The sequence below is a fragment of the Salarias fasciatus genome, unplaced genomic scaffold (genome assembly GCF_902148845.1).
Source record: "Salarias fasciatus unplaced genomic scaffold, fSalaFa1.1, whole genome shotgun sequence".
NCBI classification, from domain to species: domain Eukaryota; kingdom Metazoa; phylum Chordata; class Actinopteri; order Blenniiformes; family Blenniidae; genus Salarias; species Salarias fasciatus.
In genome coordinates, this window is record NW_021941387.1 from 414,709 (window position 1) to 437,442 (window position 22,734).

At 51.1% G+C, this 22,734-nt stretch overlaps 1 protein-coding gene across 4 annotated transcripts; it reads right to left on the reverse strand.

Annotated features, from left to right (window-relative positions):
- Window positions 1-1,437: 1,437 nt before the first annotated feature.
- Window positions 1,438-10,928, reverse strand: ech1 (enoyl CoA hydratase 1, peroxisomal). 4 transcript variants are annotated; one of them, XM_030087460.1, is made up of 12 exons: window positions 10,827-10,928; window positions 10,632-10,743; window positions 7,357-7,525; window positions 4,367-4,455; window positions 4,176-4,300; window positions 4,051-4,099; window positions 3,552-3,616; window positions 3,360-3,430; window positions 2,052-2,123; window positions 1,811-1,961; window positions 1,615-1,743; window positions 1,438-1,554 (listed from the first exon to the last, which is right to left on the reverse strand). In XM_030087460.1, exons 1-11 carry the CDS (start codon window positions 10,893-10,895, stop codon window positions 1,639-1,641), a joined length of 1,077 nt encoding a protein of 358 aa, XP_029943320.1. In that variant the 5' UTR covers window positions 10,896-10,928; the 3' UTR covers window positions 1,438-1,554; window positions 1,615-1,638. The 4 variants fall into 4 exon arrangements, with proteins under 4 accessions (XP_029943320.1, XP_029943319.1, XP_029943321.1 ...); XM_030087459.1 differs by having other exon boundaries at window positions 1,438-1,743; XM_030087461.1 differs by lacking the exons at window positions 10,632-10,743; window positions 10,827-10,928 and adding exons at window positions 9,376-9,434; window positions 9,536-9,711 and having other exon boundaries at window positions 1,438-1,743.
- Between the last annotated feature and the right edge of the window lie 11,806 nt (window positions 10,929-22,734).

The window sequence follows — 22,734 nt, forward strand, 5'->3', positions numbered from 1 at the left end:
AGAGACCTGAGACACGTCTCCAGCCCCAATGCAGCAGCTGCTCACCAGCTACCAAGTTGCTGGTTGAGACGAGGAAGCGGCCCGTCGCTGTGGCTCTCGTCCGTCCCTCCCTCCGTCCGTCCCTCCGTCCCGGTTGTAAAGGACAAAGTGTGTCCAGAGTTCAGCCTTATGACCCACTGCACAGTGTGACGTTGAAATAACGTATAATTAACGTAATTTTTTAAGCTCCCAATCAGGTCTTGTGGAGGTGCAGAATGAAAGTTTTTGTGACGTCTTGTTTGGACGTCATACGGAGGTGTGGATCTGCCGCCGTGCCGACCTCCAATGCAGGGGTGCTTTTAGTTAAACTGAGCAGCAAAAGTTAGGAATTAAGTCAACCCCGTTCTAACCACTGGGCTCGCAGTCTGAGGCTCAGGCATCTTCTTTCAGCATTTCATCACAGACGGGTGAAACACGGGTTTTGAACTTACAACTTACTGTTCAGCGGTCCTCAGCCTCACCTGTTGAGCTACACGTTTACTGTGTTTCATCTGTGAACGGGAGGGGGACCACTCGTCTGCTTCGTGCGTCTTGCACTGTATTTCAGGATAAGTGGTTTTCTGCAAAGTGGTGGTTTTAAAGACGTTTGTTTAGTTTTTCACCAAAGTTCACAATTTGATGAAATGACGTACTGGATTGAACGGCTTGGGCGGCTCTTTTATAAGACATAATTCTGTCTTCACGAGACAATGAAAACAGACCCAAAGACAAAGAAACACAAGGCGGGGTTCACATTCACATAAACACTTTTCCACTGGTACATTTATCAACAGATGTTGAAATGACGTTTTTCAACTGACATTTCAGCTAAATTTAGAGAAGTCGTGATTTCAATAATACTGACGATTACACATCCATCTAAAGAAAGTTGACATTCCACTGCTGAGTCCACAGTGAGTTCACGACACGACTTCAACCATGTAGTGTCAACGTTTTGATGTTGAATGAACGTTTTCCATCAGCTGACATTATTTCAGCGTTTTAGGTTGGTTGAATGCCAGCTGGGTCGTTATGACGTCAACAAAGGTCCCATCATGACCTGGATCCACTTCGTACGTTCTGCAGACGTCCAGACTTGGTGTCTGACCGACCGACCAATCACGAGCTGATCTGCACGTCTCCCGGTTCCTCCGCCACCCAGCCTGTCAAGGAAGCTCTGGCTCTGCATTCTCCTGCTGTGGTGCGCTGCCGACTAGTGGCCAGGAGTAGAAGTGCAGCACAAGACACTGCAGTGGACGTTGACCCAAAACGTACATGATTAAAAATCAACAGGGACGCGTTTTGAATGGAGCCAGAATCTCAGTATGACGATGTCTCGCCGAATCCAGTTTGTTCAACACCCCAGTTGAACGTTTCCCACTTCACCCCCCAGCTGGACAGAACAGGGACCAAACCCAGTTTACAATCATCCTTTAATTCATCACAACTTTAGAAAGCCAGGTGCCGGGTCCGGTCCCGGGGCGGCGCGCCCGGTCCGGTCCCGGGGCGGCGCGCCCGGTCCGGTCCCGGGGCGGCGCGCCCGGTCCGGTCCCGGGGCGGCGCGCCCGGTCCGGTCCCGGGGCGGCGCGCCCGGTCCGGCGCGCCCGGTCCGGTCCCGGGTCACAGTTTGGCGAAGGCCACCGTTCTGGGACTCTTCTTCTCCATGGAGGCCTGAGCAGACTTCATCAGGTCGGCCGTCTGCAGCATGCTCATGTTCCAGGCCGCCTGAGAGAGCGCAGGTTAGAGACCGGACCGGGACCAGAACCAGACCCAGACCCCCCACAGGCCTCACCATGAACTGCAGCCCCTCCTCCACGCTGTGGTCTCGGGAGTACAGCAGGTTGATCTTGGTTCCCTGGACGGCCACCGGGCTGCGGCCGGCGATCTCCTCCGCCATCTCCAGAGCGCCGGCCATCAGCGCCGCCTTGTGCTGGAACACCCGGCTGGGGGGACGGGGGGACGGGGGGGACGGGAGACGATAGGTTACAGGGGAGACGGTGGACATTAGGTCCCGGGGGGAGGGGAGGGGTTACCTGACCAGGCCGCTGCTCTTGGCTTCGTCGGCGTACATCTTCCTGGCGGTCAGAGCGAGTTCGTTCACCAGGCTGTGGACAGAGACAGGGACAGAGACAGGGACAGACGGAGGAATGAAGGTTCTCTGCTTCGAGGACTGATGTCCTCCAGCGTCTCGTCACCAACCAGAAGACACTCGAGTCCGACCGATGCGGCTTTATTCAGGCCGATTCCGATGTTCCACAGAAAAAAATTCCAAGTCCGATTTATCAACTGATTAATTTAAAAATTCACGAATAAAATTTGAAGACATAATGGTCCCGAACAGTCCCACACTGACAGTACTGCATCACTGCACAGACGCTGCTACCGAGCCTCAGCATTACTACTGCAACAACACATCATCAGTGGGGTAAAACTAACCTGTCTCACCACGGCCTGCTAGTTTCTGTAGTTTCTGCCACAGTAAAACTCAGTGACATCATGATCATGTCATGACTCATGATGTCACTGAGTTTTACTTTGGCGTTGTCATGTTATGACATCATGACATCATGATGTCACGACGGCTGCTGAACACAGACAGTAATGGTAATCCTCATCATTCTTCTTCGGTGCGCCGGTCTCCGGGTCGATCCGGTCGTCCACGCTGCAGCCAGATTTTGTGACGGCGTTGCGCGACTCGCCGGTCACGCCGGTGTGCTCACGCTCCAGAGCGCCACGGCAAACAAACCACGACGGACGCTACTTCAAAAGTGACCCTGAAGCCATCAGCCTGTAGCTCCGCCCACAAAGACACCCAGAGAGAGACACTGGAGGACGGAGACAGACTGTCTGCGACAGAAGTGAAAGAGTGGAATCTCTCGGCGCCGCCAGCGACTCAGACCCTCCGACACTAAACTGACAGCGACTCAGCCTGTTTCTATGAAAAATGAATAAAAGAGCAGATTGTTCTGGAAGCTCCCCGAGGACGCCTGGACCAGTCCTCATGCTCCGTCCTGAGACCGGAGCAGTGAGGACTGAGGCTCCCTCTGCTGGACCAACGGTGCGAGGACGACTCCGACGCCTCACAGCCTTCACTGCTTCACCAGGAAATCAGAACACATCGGCAGAAACCCGCCGACCACGATCGCTTTGGAACAGGCCGGATCCCTGAACTATCCCTCCACCCGGGTTCTGACCCGTTCCACAGCCCTCCACCAGGTCCACCCGGGTTCTGACCCGTTCCACAGCCCTCCACCAGGTCCACCCGGGTTCTGACCCGTTCCACAGCCCTCCACCAGGTCCACCCGGGTTCTGACCCGTTCCACAGCCCTCCACAGACCCACCTGCGGCTGCCGATGACTTTGGGGAGTCTCTGCAGTGTCCCCACGTCCGCCGCCAGGCCGATGTCCACTTCCTGTGGAGCACAGTCAGGGTCAGGAGACATGGGGAGACGCCAGGAGACGTCTGGACGCTCAGCTCGGCCCGTCTCCAGGATTTCTGAAGTGTCCCAGAAAACCCAGACGGGCGGGACGTACTTTGACCTGGAACCAGGCGTCCTGCGTGCAGAGACGGATGTCACAGGCCGTGATCAGGTCCACACCTGCAGAGAACCACACCTTCAGCCCAGAACACCAGGACCCGAGTCCCCGAAGACCCGCCCACACCCTGAAGGTCCCTCAAGACCCGCCCACACCCTGAAGGTCCCTCAAGATCCGCCCACAACCCACAAGCTCAGCTCCCCCTCTGTGATCTGAAGAAACCCCGAGAACGACTGACGAGACCAAAGATCTGAGTTTAAATACACTATAGAGCATCTTCCTCCTCTGACATCAGGCTATAGAGCATCTTCCTCCTCTGACATCAGGCTATAGAGCATCTTCCTCCTCTGACATCAGGCTATAGAGCATCTTCCTCCTCTGACATCAGGCTATAGAGCATCTTCCTCCTCTGACATCAGACTATAGAGCATCTTCCTCCTCTGACATCAGGCTATAGAGCATCTTCCTCCTGCAGAACAGAACTGGACAGTGGTACCTCCTCCCACACAGGCTCCATGGATTGCCACCAGAACCGGTTTTGGACACTGTGTGAAAAGCAGAGAACCTTCAGAACCTTCAGAACCAGAGCGAGACCGGGTGGTTCTCCGTCAGCAGACCGACCCGCTCGATGGCAGAGAAGGACTCCTGGAAGTGGGTGATGGTCTTCCTGATGTTGTAGGAGATCCTGGCCGTGTCGTCGCCTCGGGGCTGCAGCACCTCTCCGGCCAGGTCCACGATGTCGATGCCTGAACAGAAAGACCAGTTAGGAACCGAGCCACGGGCGGGAGAACCGCAAGACCCGCACCACGCACCAGCTGTGAAGGTCTTCCCGGCTCCAGAGACCACCACGGCTCTGCAGTCCTGGTCCTCCGAGATCTCACTGAAGCACTCCACCATCTCCCTGAGGCACAGCAGAACCACAGCCAGGGTCAGTAGAGATGCGCGGATTGCGGTTGCGCCCGCAGATGACCGCGGATGACGTGTCGAAAAATTAAGATTTTAATGACATTCGGGCGCAATCAAATAGAAAAAGCAACTTCAATACACCTCAACACTCTGCTGCGGATGGCGGGCGGGTTCGGTTTTGAAAACTGATAAAGAATCGTTCATATGGGCGGATGGCGGGCGGATGGAAAAATGAGCCATCCGCTCATCTCTAAAGGTCAGGGGTCAGACTGGGGCCCGGACTTCAGGAACTCGAACTCAAACTACAAGTCTCACGATCTGATCTGGTCCATGTGCACTCTGGGAATCAGCTTGAAGAGCCGGACCGGATCAACTGGATCTAGAACCCATGTGGCGGGGAGCATGCTAGTGTTAGTTAGTGGTTAGCTGGTTAGCGGTTAGCTGTGTGGCTTCTGGCTACTTCTAGCAGAACATCAGCTGATGTGTGAAATGACAAGCAGAACACAAATTCAGTCCTGTCAGGTCTGAGGCAGCATGGAGCTCTGGACCTGGCTCTACCTGGTCCCCTACCTGGGACTCTACCTGGTCCCCTACCTGGGACTCTACCTGGGCCCCTACCTGGGCCTCTACCTGGTCCCCTACCTGGGCCTCTACCTGGTCCCCTACCTGGGACTCTACCTGGTCCCCTACCTGGGACTCTACCTGGTCCCCTACCTGGGACTCTACCTGGTCCCCTACCTGGGACTCTACCTGGTCCCCTACCTGGGACTCTACCTGGTCCCCTACCTGGGACTCTACCTGGGACTCTACCTGGTCCCCTACCTGGGACTCTACCTGGGCCCCTACCTGGGCCTCTACCTGGGCCCCTACCTGGGCCTCTACCTGGTCCCCTACCTGGGCCTCTACCTGGGCCTCTACCTGGTCCCCTACCTGGGCCTCTACCTGGGCCTCTACCTGGGCCTCTACCTGGTCCCCTACCTGGGCCTCTACCTGGGCCTCTACCTGGTCCCCTACCTGGGCCTCTACCTGGGCCTCTACCTGGGACTCTACCTGGGACTCTACCTGGGACTCTACCTGGGACTCTACCTGGGACTCTACCTGGGACTCTACCTGGGACTCTACCTGGGCCTCTACCTCGTTCCCTACCTGGGACTCTACCTGGTCCCCTACCTGGGACTCTACCTGGGACTCTACCTGGGCCTCTACCTGGGCCTCTACCTGGGCCTCTACCTGGTCCCCTACCTGGGACTCTACCTGGGCCCCTACCTGGGCCTCTACCTGGTCCCCTACCTGGGCCTCTACCTGGTCCCCTACCTGGGCCTCTACCTGGGCCTCTACCTGGTCCCCTACCTGGGCCTCTACCTGGGCCTCTACCTGGTCCCCTACCTGGGCCTCTACCTGGGCCTCTACCTGGTCCCCTACCTGGTCCCCTACCTGGGCCTCTACCTGGTCCCCTACCTGGGACTCTACCTGGGACTCTACCTGGGACTCTACCTGGGACTCTACCTGGGACTCTACCTGGGACTCTACCTGGGCCCCTATCCGGCCCTCTACCTGATCCCCTACCTGATCCCCTACCTGGGACTCTACCTGGGACTCTACCTGGGACTCTACCTGGGACTCTACCTGGGACTCTACCTGGGACTCTACCTGGGCCCCTACCCGGGACTCTACCTGGGACTCTACCTGGGACTCTACCTGGGACTCTACCTGGGACTCTACCTGGGCCCCCAGCTGGTTCTGCCTGGTATTCAGTGCCGTCCACTCAGTGTCAGTGTCTGAGTCGTGTATCAGAAGCTGCAGATCTGATCAACATTCTGATGACTTACAGCTGGACTCTCAGGCTGAGTTCACACCGAGCTGAGTCGAGCCAGGACCCTACTGGGAAGTGTGAATTAGTAAATCAGCCTCCTCATAAATAACTGAATAGTGCTCTCACCGTCGAACCGAAGGGGCGTCAAACCAGACGGAAGCAAGTCGGGTGCCAGAAGGAAACGCGATAAGTGTTCCAAAATAAGTGGTTTCAAAATTAAATCCGTGTTGTGTTTTTGTCTTAATATTCTATTTTTCTACTTTTCCTGGTACAATACAGAACTAACAACGTGATGTAGTCATTATACGCTTTAGAAGAATGAACGGTTTTGTACCTCGTCTCTGCAGGAAAGTCAAATGACTCCAAAATGGCTCATAACAGCTCTGTGACCGGAGCGGCTCTGTGTTGCCAGATTGGGCAGGTTTTCACCAAATCAAGCTTCTTTGTTGAACACGTCTGACGGGTTGATGGAATGATTATGTGTTTATGAAGTGTTTTTTTAATTATACAAATACAGTTTTAACGTGCATTTTCAACCGAGATGGCGGCTTGGCTGCTTTCTGTTGAGTTAAACGGGTTTATGGTTGGAGATCAACACATCTGGCAACCTCCTCCAGCGGACTGCAGACAGACGGTGCTGCGGTGATTCCGTTCTGCAGACGAAACGCAGCCAGAACAACGGTTGTTCTGCTGTACGTGATTTTTCTGCAGACCATACAAATCGCTGACTTTCAGAAGGAAGACCGGCTCTCCGCCGTGCTCAACGTGCGCTCAGAACAACAGTCCGTGTCGTGCGTTACGGAAGCCTCACACGGACAAAAGTGTGGCAAACGAGGAAAGCTGGCTGGACCCGGGGAGCGACCGTGTTCTCACCGCATGCAGATGGAGCCGGGGCCGACCTCAGACCTCCTCCTGGAGGCTCCACCCACAAGTAGGTCGCTCCCACGTGAAAAACATGTCACACTGTCGCTACCGGCTCCACCACGTCATTTATGTCGAGCCAAACGCCTCGGTGTGAACACAGCCTCTACTGCCTGGAGACCAGGGTGTGTGTGTGTGTGTGTGTGTGTGTGTGTGTGTGACCTCCAGAAAGCTTTGTTCATGGCGTTCCTCTTGTCCGGCCGGTGGATCTCCACGTGCGTGACGGCCGGGGCGGGCCGGCTGACGGCCAGCGTGGTGTAGGGGGGGGTGGGGCCGGCCGAGGACGACATGGCTCTGAGGACGGCTGGGGAGGACAGCCTGGACCCCGAGTCTGAGGGGGGGACAGACAAGGAGACGCACATGATCCACAAAGACAGAAAGGAACCTGCAACAGGTCTGGATATAGGCTGGACCGACAGGGGGACGGAGTCCTCTGGGCTGAGGACAGGGGGACGGAGTCCTCTGGGCTCAGGACAGGGGGACGGAGTCCTCTGGGCTCAGGACAGGGGGACAGGCCTGGCAGATAAACTAAATCTTTAGAGTTGTTCTTCAAAAGACCAGAACCTTTAAGAACCTCGAGGACAAAAACCATAGTTTAGTCTTTTGAGGAGGAGGAGGATGGAGGAGGAGGAGGAGGAGGAGGAGGAGGAGGAGGAGGATGGAGGGAGGAGGAGGAGGATGGAGGAGGGCTGAGCACACACGAGTAATCAGGTCTTGGGTGCTGTAAGTTGTTGTGCAAAGGGGTCAGGGGGTCAGGGGGGTCAGGCTTCCGGTCCACGGCCTGCAGCCACAGTCGGCGCCTCCTGGTGGCGTTCTCTCACTCCGGTCTGTATAAAGCGATGCAGCGGGGTTTCTCCTTGCACTGCTGGTGCAGCGACCACACAGCCGTCTCCGAGCCGCTCTCGAATTGTTCGTCTTTACTCTGTCGAAGCGAGCGGAGACGATGGCCTTCCCCTTTGCACTGGTTGCTATGGGCGACGGACCCGGATGTCCGTCTGCAGTGTTGCCAACTTGGCGACTTTCTCGCTAAATCTGGAGACTTTCCAAAGCTTCTTGGCAACTTTTTTTGTCAATTCCAATAAACTCTACTCTAATCTAAACAAACCAAGAATCAACAAAAGAAAGTTCTTTTGTAGATTTCCACATATTTATGGTGTTTTTTTTTATCACTTTCTGCTTCTCCCACAACATTATTCCTCTCTTCTACATCCATGACAATTGCATGCAAATTGCCAATTATGCAAATTGGGTGATGACGTCATCCAGCGACTGCCAGGCCAGCCACTTTCTTACTGGGGAGTTGCAGCACTGCCGTCCGTTTCAGTGTCGCAGTAGTAGAGCTAACAGGATTTGATTTTTCTATCCCAAGGTAGAGTCCCTACTCGTGGTCGTGGCCTAGAATTAGATGTTCTGATGGGTAAACGGGTCACTGGGGTCATCAGGTAGACACCCTCCTTCCTTGATGTTTCGTTGATGAGCCCACAACATCTCCAGAGGGCTCAACAGTGATACCTGGCGTCCCAGGTACACTCCCCTCCGCTTCCATCCCATCAGTTTCATCTAGCAGCCCAGGTGTTATCTCTCCTTCTTATCCAAAGCCAATTGCTGCTTTTCTCTGCAGCAGCAGACATGGATTTGATGGCTTGTTGGAGAGATGACCCTTTGATGTCAAATTTCTTCAAACGGTAGGTCATAGATTTTGATACACCCCACTTCAACAGGAAAGACATTCACTTTCCCTCCATCCTGTGCTGCTTGTGAAGCTACTTCTGCGTATTTTGTTTTCTTTCGTTCATACGCTTCTTCCACACCATCTTCCCATGGGACAGTTAGTTCAACCACAAATGGCCTCTTGTAGACGCTGACCACAGCGCCACGTCTGGTCGGAGTGCTGTGACCACGATCTCTGGAGGGAACACAGAGATCGTGGTCAGTAAAGGTTCACTGACAGTTTCGTGTGGACCTTCACTGAAGCCACTGCCTCACCGAACCGAACACTCCTCTGCTCCCGCAGCTCCGTCGGACCTTCCACAAAGGGCTTTTACGCGAGTGACCTTTGGCCTACATATGCATTCATTGCCTCAGTTGACCCGAGCATTAAAACCGTTTCTTTATCGACTAGTTAAAGTCGATATTCGGGTTAATCCACCAAAGTACCGATACTTTCACACACACACTTACATCTGATGAGCGCGGGCCTGATCACCCCTGAAAACATCGCTTCGTGGGAGAGTCCAGACCTGCAGCGAGCACGAGACCACAAGATATGGATCAATGTCCGTCTTCAGCTCGATGCTAACTGAAGCTAGCTGAAGCTAACCAGGCAGGGCCGCTGACTCACCCGGTTTGATATTCAGCTCGGTTCCCTCCAGAGGACGGACAGAGGCGGAAACGCGGAGCGGCCGAGGAGGCGCCACAACCGAGGAACCGGGAGAAACAAGAAAGACACTCCTTTAACCCTTCGCTAGCTAGCTAGCTACCTAGCCTCGCTCGCCCTAGCGGAGTACGGCGGCCGACGAGGACTAAAAAGCAGAGGACAAAAACACCGCGGTGCTCACGCGACTCGAAGGTTGGTTCGCCCCGCTGCTTCACCGCGAAGCTTCGACTAGTTTGAGCTGAAATGATTAAGGTAATAAATACAAACGTGCTCGTGTTGGAGGACTTTTATTCATTTGATGAATCGGAGTCCGCTCTCCCAGCCCTCACAGCGGGTTTACCAGGAACCAGGAACCTCCTCTGCACGTGAAGCCAGGTGTGGAGTGACCGGCAGCAGCTGGAGACTCTGCTGAGCCCAGCCGCACCGGGACCGCTGAGGGACGCTGTGGGGTCTGTCCGGAGGACAGGGGCTAGGGGACAGGACAGGGGCTGGGGGACAGGACAGGGGCTGGGGGACAGGACAGGGGCTGGGGGACAGGACAGGGGCTGGGGGACAGGACAGGGGCTGGGGGACAGGGGCTGGGGGACAAGAGGTGGAGGACAGGGGCTGGGGGACAGGACAGGGGCTGGGGGACAGGACAGGGGCAGGGGGACAAGACAGGGGCTGGGGGACAAGAGGTGGAGGACAGGGGCTGGGGGACAGGACAGGGGCTGGGGGACAGGGGCTGGGGGACAGGGGCTGGGGGACAGGAGGTGGAGGACAGGAGGTGGAGGACAGGAGGTGGAGGACAGGGACTTCTGAGGACCATCTTGTTCCTGCCAGTCTCGCTGATGTTTCCAAACCGAGTCCTGCTCTGTGAGGAATCCATCAACTGATCGGTCGAGGCGTTTTCCTCAAGACTCTTCTGTCCTGATGGTCCAACACAGCTGAGCCTGAGACCCCCCGGCTCCCGGGCTCACCTGGCTCCTGGTCTCCGGGTCTTCCCGGTCCCCCCTGCCTCTCCCCGGGTCTCCGGGTCTCCCCGGGCCCCCCCTGCCTCTGCCCGGGATCCGGGTCTCACCTGAGCCGGGCCCGCCGCTCCTCTTCTTGGCGTGCAGGGCTCTGTAGTGCCTCAGCATGGACGAGGTGTTGTCGTTGAACCGGATTTCTTTGGAGCAGAAGAAACAGCGGACCTTTCGGCCGCCGGGGGGGGGCGGGGCGTTACTGCACGTGCCGCGGGAAGAGTCGCGCGCGGCCGCGGCGCTGCGGCTCCTACCTTCCGAGGAGAGACGAGCTCGAAATGCTCCCAGATGGCAGAAGTCCTCTTCTTCTTCACGGGCTCCATCACTGATCGCTCTTCTGCGAGGCGCTGGTTGATGACGTGTGACGCGACGAACCAACCGGGCGTACCACGTGACCGGTCTGTGACGCGTTCAGGGCCTCCCGCATGATAGGAAATATCAGTGGCAGCAAAACAACGGTTCTCCTCTCACATACGGCGAGTTCTGACCCGAGGCCCGGTCCCGGTCCCAGTCCCGGTCCCGGTCCCGGTCCGCCCCTGCTGCAGATGTGTTAAAACTAGTGATGGCGAGATGAAGCTTCATGAACCACTGAGGCTTCCCATGGCGCTTCATTTGCTCTACTGCGCCATCAAGTGGACGAATGAAAGTAAAACAGGCAGAGCGCCTATGTGAAGCTTTGAATTGTGTTCATGATCCTGCCAATAAACAACAAGAAACTTCATATAGTGTGTTTTTTTCCTGATAGCGGGACAGAGGGGGAAGTGGAAACAAATCGAGGAGAGATTTGAGATATGTAGCTTGACTGTTTGATTTATGGAGGTCAATTTGTTTCTTTGTTTTTCAATCGAACATAAAGTTGCTCCAATCGCAAAACATGTTTTCAATCAGAAAAAAAACTTCACTTCAATCAAAAAAAAAACGTTTTCAATCAAAGAAAAAACTTGTTCAACCCCCCCAAAATATTTGATATCCCAAAAAATTGCATATAAACACGTTTTTTTCTTCGATAGAATTTTTTTTTTGGCTGAAAATACATTTTTTGATTGAGGTCCTATTTTTGGATTTGAGCCATATTATGGGTAGGACATTTGTTTCTTTATTACTCAATAAAAGATATAACTTCACTAAAAAAAAAAATGTTTTCAATCAAAGCACAAAAAAAGGTTCGGACTGTTTGGACTTTGTTTGGACATTTGACTTTGGCAGTTGAGTTAATTGCGGCAAAGCGGGGTCATAAATATATGTTGCCGGACAACGCCACCTGCGGAATTTCACCCCAGGAAATAAACTAAAACTGTTAAAAGGCTACACAGGTTGGGATCACCACGAGGCAGGAGACAGAGCTCAAGTTAAAAGAACAAATGTATTAAACAGTTTTTAATATTGTGGAGGCACCACACATAGAGCGCTGAACGGAGAGGGGATGGACTGTGCTGGGTGCCTTCGGACCGCCACATAAACTGAGGGAGAGGAATCAAACATATCACCCGTGTCACCGGCACACACGCGAACTGAAAAGTGAAAAAAACCGCCACCGGGGGGAGGGTCGCCGTCCGGGGCCCACAGCGCCTGTCCACAAAGAAATATATCAAAATGACTGTATTGCAGCTGGTAAGTGCCATGGTAAGTGATTTGTTGGTACAGCATAGAAATAATATTCAAGGCACCTGGAAAGTACTGAACAGCATCATTAGGAATAGGAAAATAAATGAATATCCTAAATATTTTACAGAGGACAATCACACTATTAGCGAAGCTAAAGAAATACATAATGCATTCAGTAGATTCTTTGTCTCTGTTGGCCCCGCCTTAGCCAATGAAAATGCACAACCAAGTATAAATCAATTTGACGTTAGACTTATTAAAAACAATCCAAATTCATTCGTCTTAAGAGGTGTGAATGAGAATGAAATGATTGAAATTGTTAGTTTGTTTAAGAACAAGAGATCCACTGATGGTTTTAATATAGATGTGGTCTTTATAAAAGACATTATAAACTTTATAGTTACACCATTTGCATGCATTTGTAATCTTTCTTTTTTAACTGGTATCTTTCCAAATAAGATGAAATTAGCTAAAGTAATACCCATTCTTAAAAGTGGTGATAAGCATCAATTCTCCAATTACAGACCGATTTCAATGCTACCGCAATTTTCAAAGATTTTAGAGAAATTATTTGTCAGACGACGAGATAACTTTGTAGATAAACATAATTTGTTAGCTGAACATCAATATGGGTTTAGAGCAAACAGGTCAACATCAGTGGCAGTCCTGGAGCCGCTGGAGGATATTTCAACTTCAGTGGATACAAAAGAGAACACTGTGGGAGTTTCTATCGACTTAAAGCTCCTGTCCGGAGTTTTGAAAGAGAGAGGGTTTTTTATAATCCACCTTTCAGGCTCCCCCTCCCTCTGCTTTCATGAGCGACCAAGCCACGCCCCTTTAATTGTGCACGCTATTATCCGTCAGGTGAAAATGAGAGCCTCCAGTCCTGCAGCATCCTCCATGTTGAGCTGTTTCTGGTGGATGTTCAGCAGACAGTGGATATATCTGCTGCAGAGCTAACTCTCCTCTGCTGGGCGAGCGACGTGCTCTCTGGCTGCTGCACGTTGACTGACAGCAGGACAAGGCGGAAGCTCGAAATCTATTGGCTGAAGCTGACCGGCACTTTTTGGGATAACATGGGGGTCTATGAGAGGAAGGCGGGGCTCATTAATACATTTTTATTGCTTTATGCTATGGATGAATGAATGAATGAATGAATGAATGAATGAATGAATGAACTTATTTATTTTTCGCACATGAAGAAAGTGAAGAAAGAAAAAAAAGATAAAAAAGAAAGTTAATGCAAATCAACGAAAAAAGAAAAAAAAAAACCCAACATAACAGCATAGTTCGAAAAAAGGAGTAGGAAGAAGTAAAAACTTTTTAGAGATTCCTAACCCTTTTTAACTATTAACAAGTTTTGAAATCATACATCTTAGAACATCATATAATATAATATGACATAATATGATATATGTATACATATACCATGCAGATATCCCTATAAATACATAATATATACCCACACATACCATATAGTTATCCCCATAAACATATACTATATAACAGAATAATTATAATGTAACTACAGTATAACAGCAATATATCAATTTCCACTATATGTATAATACTCAACACCATTTGTTATCATCATCCACAGCTCCAGACTTAATATTATATTATAGTATGGAACCAGACTGACACATTGAAGCTCTGTTAAAAAACGATACATACATTGGAAACGAACAGAAACTCCGGACAGCAGCTTTAGGTAAGGCCTTTGATACCATAGACCAGTCACTGCTGTTAAATAACATGGAAAGGTATGGGATCAGGGGAACAGCACGTACTTGGATTAAAAGTTATCTTAGTATCAGAGATCAGTATGTGCATTTGAATAATGTGAACTCAGACAGGACAAATGTAACTTTTGGCGTGTGGAGTAGTGACGTCACTGCTCCACACCAGTGTTGTCACAGATTACTTGAAAAAGTAATCCAATTACTGATTACTGATTACTCTTCAAAAAGGTAATCTAATTACTTTACTGATTACTTCAATCTCAAAGTAACTAAGTTACTTTGAAAGTAACTTAGGTACTTTTTACCGATTTCCTCCCTCTGCTGCCTCAACATAAGAATGACTGGTTGTTTAAATGATACTTTATTGAAAGTGCACGAACTTGAAACGTGAACATGTTTTTTTGTTTCTGTTTCATCGGCTTTACGGTACAGAAGTTGGTGTAAAACACGCTCCACCTGCAGGCTGGTCTGACATCATGAAACTGGAACTGTTTCGGAAAATCAGCTTTATGAGCGAGGCCGAGCGCAGAAACTGTAAACCGAGCCGTGCACGCCCGGAGAGGAGCCGCAGGCGTTTCCTCTGGAGAAGCCGTCGACCAGGTAGGATGGTCTGGCGCATGCACGTTTTTCAAAAAGTGAGTAACAGACATTTTGCTTAGTCTTTTTGAGAAAATCCTGTATGACACCTTTAATATACGTGACCCGGCGTGTTGTCCTCCCCTGGGAAAACGTGACATGCGACGTCACTCCAGATGCAAGAGAAACATTTTCTCTTAGAAATTCACATGTTGTAATGACTCTTGAGACAACAATAATCAGTTAAATGTGCTGTTGCACCATTCTTCCTGAAGGTGGCACTCTAAGATTAGATAGGGGGCTGAAGCCAGCCTGTTGGTGTTGTGTTCAGGACTGTTGGAGAGAGTTGAGTGGAGATTTTTGGCGTGGGTTACGGCCGCAGCAGTAGCCCTGTGTTGTTGATTGTCTGCTTGGCCTCAGTAAAATAAAAAAAAGTCATTTGGACCGACCCGGGGACGTCTGGTGCTTCGTGGATTGCAGAACGTTACAATATACAGTGTTTCCTGCAGGATAAAAGTTTGGCCGGGGGGAGCGAGTGGCCTGGGGGGGGCCGTCGTGAGACAGGTTGGTTTACCTACTGATGATGTGTTGCTGCAATAGTAAACCGAGCGATGCCGAGCAGTGCGCTGCTCACACGGAGCGTCGAAGCGGCACAGAGCGGGGCGGCGCTCACTCATAGCGGAGCGTCCAGCTCAATCCATTGAGCGCAACTGCTAATTAGCCGCAAACGCAGCGCTATTATTTTTTTTTTTCCTGTCCGTTGTCCGGACACTGCAGAATTTAGCGTGGACCGGGCGCCCGGACTGAAAAGGTCTGGCGGAAACCCTGATATATTATGAGGCAATAACAAAATAGTAACACACAGTCACTTAGGAAACTAACTTTAATCAGATTACTGGTTTGGAAAAATTAACGCGTTAGATTGCTCATTACTGAAAGAAAGTAATCAGATTAAAGTAACACGTTAATTAGTAACGCGTTAGTGACGTCACTGCTCCACACGCAGGCCGCAGAAAGATCCACTTGAAGCAGCGAGCTTCCAGCTTCCAGCTTCTTCTGGAGAGACTCGTCATTGGTGGGGACACCTGTCACTCAAACATGCCCGACCAATGGAGGAGCTCCGCCCACTGCGGGACGAAATGATTAAATCAAAAAACAGGTTTCAAAACTTTTTTCACTTCGATCGGAAAAAAGGTGTTTGAATGTCAGAACAAAGTCGAAACACTCCGAACTTTTTTTTCCTTTTGCTTTGATTGAAAACATTTTTTTAGATTGAAGTTATGTCTTTGATTGAATAATAAAGAAACAAATGTCCTACCTATATGGCTCAAATCCAAAAATAGGACTTCAATTAAAAAATGTATTCTCAACCAAAAAAAAAAAAAAATTCTATCGAAGAAAAAAACGTGTTTATGTGCAGTGTTTTGGGATATCAAATATTTTTTGGGGTTTGAACAAGTTTTTTCATTGATTGAAAACGTCTTTTTATTGAAGTGAAGTTTTTTTCTGATTGAAAACATGTTTTGCGATTGGAGCAACTTTATTTTCGATTGAAAAACAAAGAAACAAATGGACCTCCATCTTGATCGGGGTCAGGTTCTGGTGTTCAGGAAAGTGCTTCGATATTTTTTTAAATATGAAACAGGCTTGATAAATAAAACTTTATGTGCTTGTGCTACTTGTTTTGTGACTGTGCTTGAGTTACTAGTGACAACATGAAAAACTAAGTAGAGACAACATTTTATTCGTTTTTATTAAAAAAAAAATTAAATTTTCAGCTGTGCTGGGACTCAGGCAGTTTCTTTTTTTGGACAGTATTTCTCCAGCTTCTGAAAAAACCCTTTCTGGAGGAACGATGAGGCCGGGGTCCAGAGGGGTCCAGAGGGGTCCAGAGGGGTCCAGAGGGGTCCAGAGGAGTCCAGAGGAGTCCAGAGGGGTCCAGAGGAGTCCAGAGGGGTCCAGAGGGGTCCAGAGGAGTCCAGAGGGGTCCAGAGGGGTCCAGAGGAGTCCAGAGGAGTCCAGAGGGGTCCAGAGGGGTCCAGAGGGGTCCAGAGGAGTCCAGAGGGGTCCAGAGGGGTCCAGAGGGGTCCAGAGGGGTCCAGAGGGTTTTTGTAGCAAGTGTGAACAAACTGGGACCAGCTTCAGTCGCCTGTTCCAGTGACCCAGAGGGCTCCGCAGAATGTTTCCGTTTGGTTCACCAAGGTTCATCTGAACGTCAGTCGCTGCGTCGGCTGTCACGTTCTGGTTGTTGTCTGCTGAACTGTGCCGTTGAGTCGCTGCCAGAGTTTCTACCTAAGAAAGGCAGAAAAGCAGGATGTCATTAGTGACTACATTCAATGACAGAATTACAAAGCGGCGCTTGCATCGATGAAACGGCACGTCGCCGCCGAATCTGCATCAGTGTTTATCGAGGTCCACATGTCGGATGTCAGACAGAGGCCGGCCTGGAGGCCGCGGCTCTGGCTTTCTCTGGACTCCTTGTGTTTTTTCTCCACCATAGCTTTTAAACCCTAAAAGAAGCAAAAGAAAAGAACACTCTTAGGATGGGCATGATGGGGAAATGGTGAATAATGCTTCATGTGCTCACATACTGACATACTGACCGGTCTTGTGGGGAGAACATAGACAGGGTGTAAAGCTTGAGCCGGCTTCCTGAGCCCGCCGTCCTCCAGTAGAGGAGGGCTGGGTCTCCTCAGTGACCACGCCCACCAGGGCTTCAGTCACATCCTTCATCCCTGATGACAGAGTGAATGCACTGTTTGGTTACATGTATTGACAAACAAGTAATACGCAGAATATCAACTGTTGTTGTAGTATCAAACATATAGTTCTATGTTCTTGGTGTTTTTTCTTTGCTGACTTATCACTGCATCCTGAAAGTCTTTACCTGAGCTGGATCCACCGCGGTCGGTCTCCTGGTTCTCATGCAGGGCTCTGGAATGCCTCAGCATGGATGAGGTGTTGTTGTGTTCAAGCTCCTTGGAACACAACAGACATTTCTCCTTTTAAAATACCCAAAAAACAAAACAAACAAAAACTTCACTGGTGCAATGTGCCGACCTTATGAGGTGAAATGAAGTCAGAATGCTCCCACACAGGGGACAGTTGTCTCTCGCTGGCTGGCTCCGTGGAGAAAAGAGAGTCAAACCGATTCCAGTGCAACATCCAGACGGCACAAGTCCACAAGATGTGAACGGGGGAGTCCGCTGCTGTCGCTGCCCCTTGTATTTTCAATCACATCATACCCACAATCCACTGCCTGAAGCAGTCAGGTGGTTCGACCGGCTCACGAGGCTTCGGACATCATCATTTTGGCTCCTCCCCTAAATGCAGCAGGCCTCGATACGCGCTTCGTGGAAACGCCCCCTCCATTACTCGACACGCCTGGAAGCCTCGACACGTGTCCTGACATCAGCGGTTGAAACGCCCTCTGGATGGGGTCAGTGGTGGGGACGAAGCTTTCAGCCGAAGGCCTTGTTCCAGGCCTCTGAAGCGCACCTCTGGGCTGTGGGCGGAGTCAGCGCTGCTCCACGCCCCCCCTCCGCCCACCGCCTCCACCCCGGCCGCGCTGCTGAAAGAGAGCTCCTCCCCTGTCCTGCGCTCCAGTGGAGTGGGCGGTGCTTGAGCTCGTGGCCCCGCCCACTGGGTTTGTGTCTTTTTGATTCTGCATTTTCTCGTCAGATTGTTGCTCGCAGCAATTTGACAGAAATACTCAGAAGTGCAGCTCGAAGCGTAGTTTTCTCCACACGTCCTGTGAACCACAGGAAAAACTGGATTTTCATTGGAGTGGGCCTGCAGCTCAGAGAACACGGGGAAGGTAGAACATGCAGCTGCAGGAGCCTGCTGTGAAGCGTGTCGCGCAGCTCCCTCTGTGAACCGTCAGCAGGGGAAGGTCAGAGGAGAAACGTGGGAACCTGAACAAGGGTGATCAGGAAACAGAAGAAAGCGTGGAAGGTGTGATGTGTGTGTAACACAAGACACACGACAGCGAGCTGCTGAGCGAGCGCTTCCTTTAGTCAACTCCTCCATCAGCAACAGCATGACACAGGCCACAGGCATCCCATAATAGCCTGTTTCTTAAAGTGGCGGCATCCCTGTGTTTAAATCACACATTACGAGGGGGGACCGGAAAGAAACCGGACTGTGTTTATAAAATTAAAACAAGAATGATTTCAGAGTTGTGGTTGTTCGGTCACTACAGCAGGTTCTTGTGCAGATCTCTGCAAAGTATCGTCTCACAAAGTCACACAGGGAAAGCACACACAGCGCCGCTGTCAGCACAGCGGGACCCCCGTCTTCGGAAAAGCACGAAACGACAGAACACGTCTCTAAACGCGATCAGCGCGCAAGAATCAGATTTTTTTTTTTTTTTGCTGGGAAAAACAGCATCAGAAACACTCAGCATGGTCCAGGAGGCGTATAGAGACGGCGCCCTGGGAGAACGCAGGTTCTCCAGTGGGATGGCGCTTTGAAAGGGGAGAAATGTCCACTGAAGACCAGCCCCGCTCCGGACGACCCGCATCCTCACGCACGCAGGAGAAGATCCGCGAGGATCTTTTTTCTGGAAGCCGAACACAGCGAGTCTGAGCCGCCTGGCAGTCTGTTAACCAGGACCACTACATCCAGGTCCTGAGGGGCTCCGAGGAGCAGGGAGGCAGAAGCTCCGGAGCTTTGGCAGGATGGCGAGTGGTGGCTGCACCGCGACAACGCGCCGGCGAACCGGGCCCTGCGCGGAATGTAGTTCGGGATGATCCTGCTGCCTCATCCGCCCGATTCGCCGGACCTAGCACCATGTGACTTTTTTCTCTTCCCAAGAATGAAGAAAGAGCTGAAGGGGCGGAGCTTTGAGGACGTCGAGGAGGTTAAACAAAAATCGAAGGACGCACTGCACGGCATCATTACGCACCAGTTTTCAAACGTCTTTGAAAGCTGGAAAACACGGAAGCAACGGTGTATTCAAACCAGCGGGGATTACTGTGAAGGCGACAGCTTTGAAGGATTGTTACAATTAAACACATTAAAAGTTAGAACCACTGTCCGGTTTTTTTTCCGGTACCCCCTCGTACATCTCCCCTTCTTAAAGAATAATTTCAATTTGTGGTCAAAATTGAAATTTACGAATCTAATTATCACTGACCCCCAAACATCAGGAACGCACATTATGAAATCCATTTCAGGTACTTTACATACAATTGGCAATAATACCAAATTTCAAATATAATATTGCAGCACCTCTGGGATACCATGACCAGCAAACGTAGCTGTAAGCCTAGTTAGAACCGGGCTGCTTGTAGTTCACTTAAGTGTAGTATTTCCAACTAGAAATTGTCACTCAGAGAGCGCAGACCTCCGCCACAGCTGAAATCAGTCACCAACAACCGTAAGAACACCAGATACAATCACACAACATTGTGATCGGAGCCGAGCGCTGCAGCGTGCGGTGCCTCTCTCTGTCGCCCTCTCTCCCTGTGTGTGTGTGTGTGTGTGTGTGTGTGTGTGTTTATCTGAAAAGGAAAACCAAAAAGCAACATAATTTATGTTATTTTACTTCATTTTAATATGAAAATTGACTGGATTGTCTCGTATTTTCCTTTTCCGACTTCCTGTGTGGTGCGATCTGCTCTGTCCAGCTTTACAGCTGGCGGTCCACGGCGCGCAGCTCGCGGAGAAAATAGAGAGGAGCGGAGCGCCGCGGTCCACGGCGCGAGCCGCTACGCCTCCTGTATGAACCGTCAGAGAGGTGAACAGGGGCGCTGATCTGACAGTCGGTGTGCTGCGCTTCCACTTCCTGTGAACCAGGCGTTTGTCGCCCCCTGTCGGCGGGCCTGCCCAACCATGTGAAAGACTCCCTATCTGTCAATGATAAAGAATCCTTTAAAAAATTCCTGGATCCAGACAGTGATCCGGATCATCATCAAAATTTAATCAATTCTAAGTTAGCCCAAGACCCACCTTTCCACAAAGTTTCATTGCAATCCGTCAATTACTTTTTCTGGGATCCTGCTAACAAACCAACCAACAAACCAACAAACCGACATGATTACATAACCTCCTGGCAGAGGTAAAAATCTAGAAAAGTAATCAGACATCACTAGTTCTGCTTTTTGAACTCGATAAGGTCCACTGCTACCTTGTGCCATGGTGTTGATGGGAGAGCACTTGGACGTGAGGGCTCTTTTCTGTGAGAGTGCCTGTTTCCTGTACAGTGCTGGCGCTGTTGCACTCTAACAGAGATATCCTGTCCCCTCTGGGCCACCATACAGCCTGTAGAGCTCTCTCTCTACATTTGCTCAGACCTTGGTGCCCGTCGTGGATTCTGTCAAGTTTCATTTCTCCCATGTTTGTGGGAATCACCATGACGCTCCCTCTTTCAGATAACTCTCCTCTCATGTGGCAGAACTCTCTGAGTCTGGGACGTTTCCAGTGTACTCTGGCCACCCTGATCTGATTAAACCTGGAACCGTCTGTAGCTGTGGGTCATTAGTAGAGTCTTCTCTGGTCTCACTCGGTCTCTGAGGCGTGGCGGTTCCTCCTGCGGCTTTCTCTGGGTCGAGACAGACGCCGTTCTTGTCGATGAGGTGTCCCAGGAAACGAATCTGGTTCTGCCGGAACTTGCACTTATGTTCGTTAAGCTTGAGTCCTGCTGCCTCGATGACGTGGAGAGCTTTTGCCAAGCGCTGGTCATGGATCTCCTCGTGTTACGACCAGCTCGTTTGGGAGATGGGTGTAGGCAGTGACATAAAAGACCACAGATGGTAATGTGGAAATTAAAGTTATTTATTAACAAAAGTAAGAACAAACGGTAACAAAAAGAGACTCTAACCTAGAGGTGTAACCAAAACACAAAACCAACGGGTAACTAATAATACAGAATAACAACCCAGGATACCTGAAGCCAAAACCAAATCAAAAACAGATAATCCCAAAACACAGAGCCAAAAGCCTCAAACAGTAACGAGTGCCCCACTATCTAACAGCAGACACAACACTAAGCTCCAGAGGCACGTGAGCGTGGCGAGCTGCAGCCAGCTGCAGCCAGCTGCAGCCAGCTGCAGCCAGCTGCAGCCAGCTGCAGCCAGCTGCAGTCTGTCCCGTCGGCCGCTTTTAACCCCTCAGCTGCTGGCTGGTTGACGAGCTGCTCTCTGTCCAGGCTCCTCAGGTGCAGGCAGTGAGGAAGACTGGGTCCTGCAGCAGCAGCAGCCTGAGAACCACGCACTGACACGAACACACACACACACACACACACACACACACACACACATGGGGGGGAGACCTGAGAACACGGCGACGCCCGTAACACCTCGTTCTCACCGTGAATGAGAATATCACCCATGTTCACTTCAGTCCCTTCCAGTCCTGCCAGAGTCTCTGTCGTTTTCCTGGGAGGCGTCTGAAGGCGTACCTCCCAAACGGAGTTCTGAAAGTCGTGAGCTTATGACTGTCCTCATGCAGAGGTGTCTGATAAAACCCACTGGCTGCGTCCAAAGACCTAAACACTTCTGAACCTGCTAGCCTGGCAGGATTTCTTCCACAGTTGGCAGGTCGTATTTTTCACGCTTCTCTGCGCGGTTCAGCTTCCTGAGATCTGCAGAGCGGCGAACCTCCTGCTGGGCCTGAGCACCGGGACCACGGCTGCACGCCACTCCGTCGGCCGGGTCGCCTTCTCAGTGATGCCCTCGCCGGGGGGTTCCTCTGGCTGTGTCACGGCGCACGGTTCTGCGTCTTGTTGCAGGAGTGTCTTCACTGGCTCGGTGTTCGGCAGTCCACCTGAGCTGAAAACAGCTGACTTCCTTCACTCTTTTTACGAGCTGCGGTCAGCGGCTGACTCCTCCTTCCATGACATAAGTGTTGAAGGAATACTTCCTGTCTTTGTACTTGGTGGCTGCCTGGAACAGGCCCATACCGATGAGAGCCCCGCCTGGACCACAGACCTGGACTTGGGTGTCTGCAACTCGACTGATGGCTTCATCCTTTTGTACGAGCTTTGATTGATGACTGTAGCATCTGCACCAGTTTCTATTCTGAATGTTGTTGGCACTTTATTTATTTCCAGGTCCACTGTCCATTTATTTGCCTCGTCAGTTTTGCCAATTTCTCCAAGGAAGTATGTCTGCTCCACTTCTTCAGTAGCTCCTCTCACTGCTTTGGAACAACACGTCCTCTCCCAATGTCCTTGTTTGTTTCATTTGTTCCATTTGCTCTTCAGTGCTGGGCATCTCTTCATCTCTGAGTGTTTGGG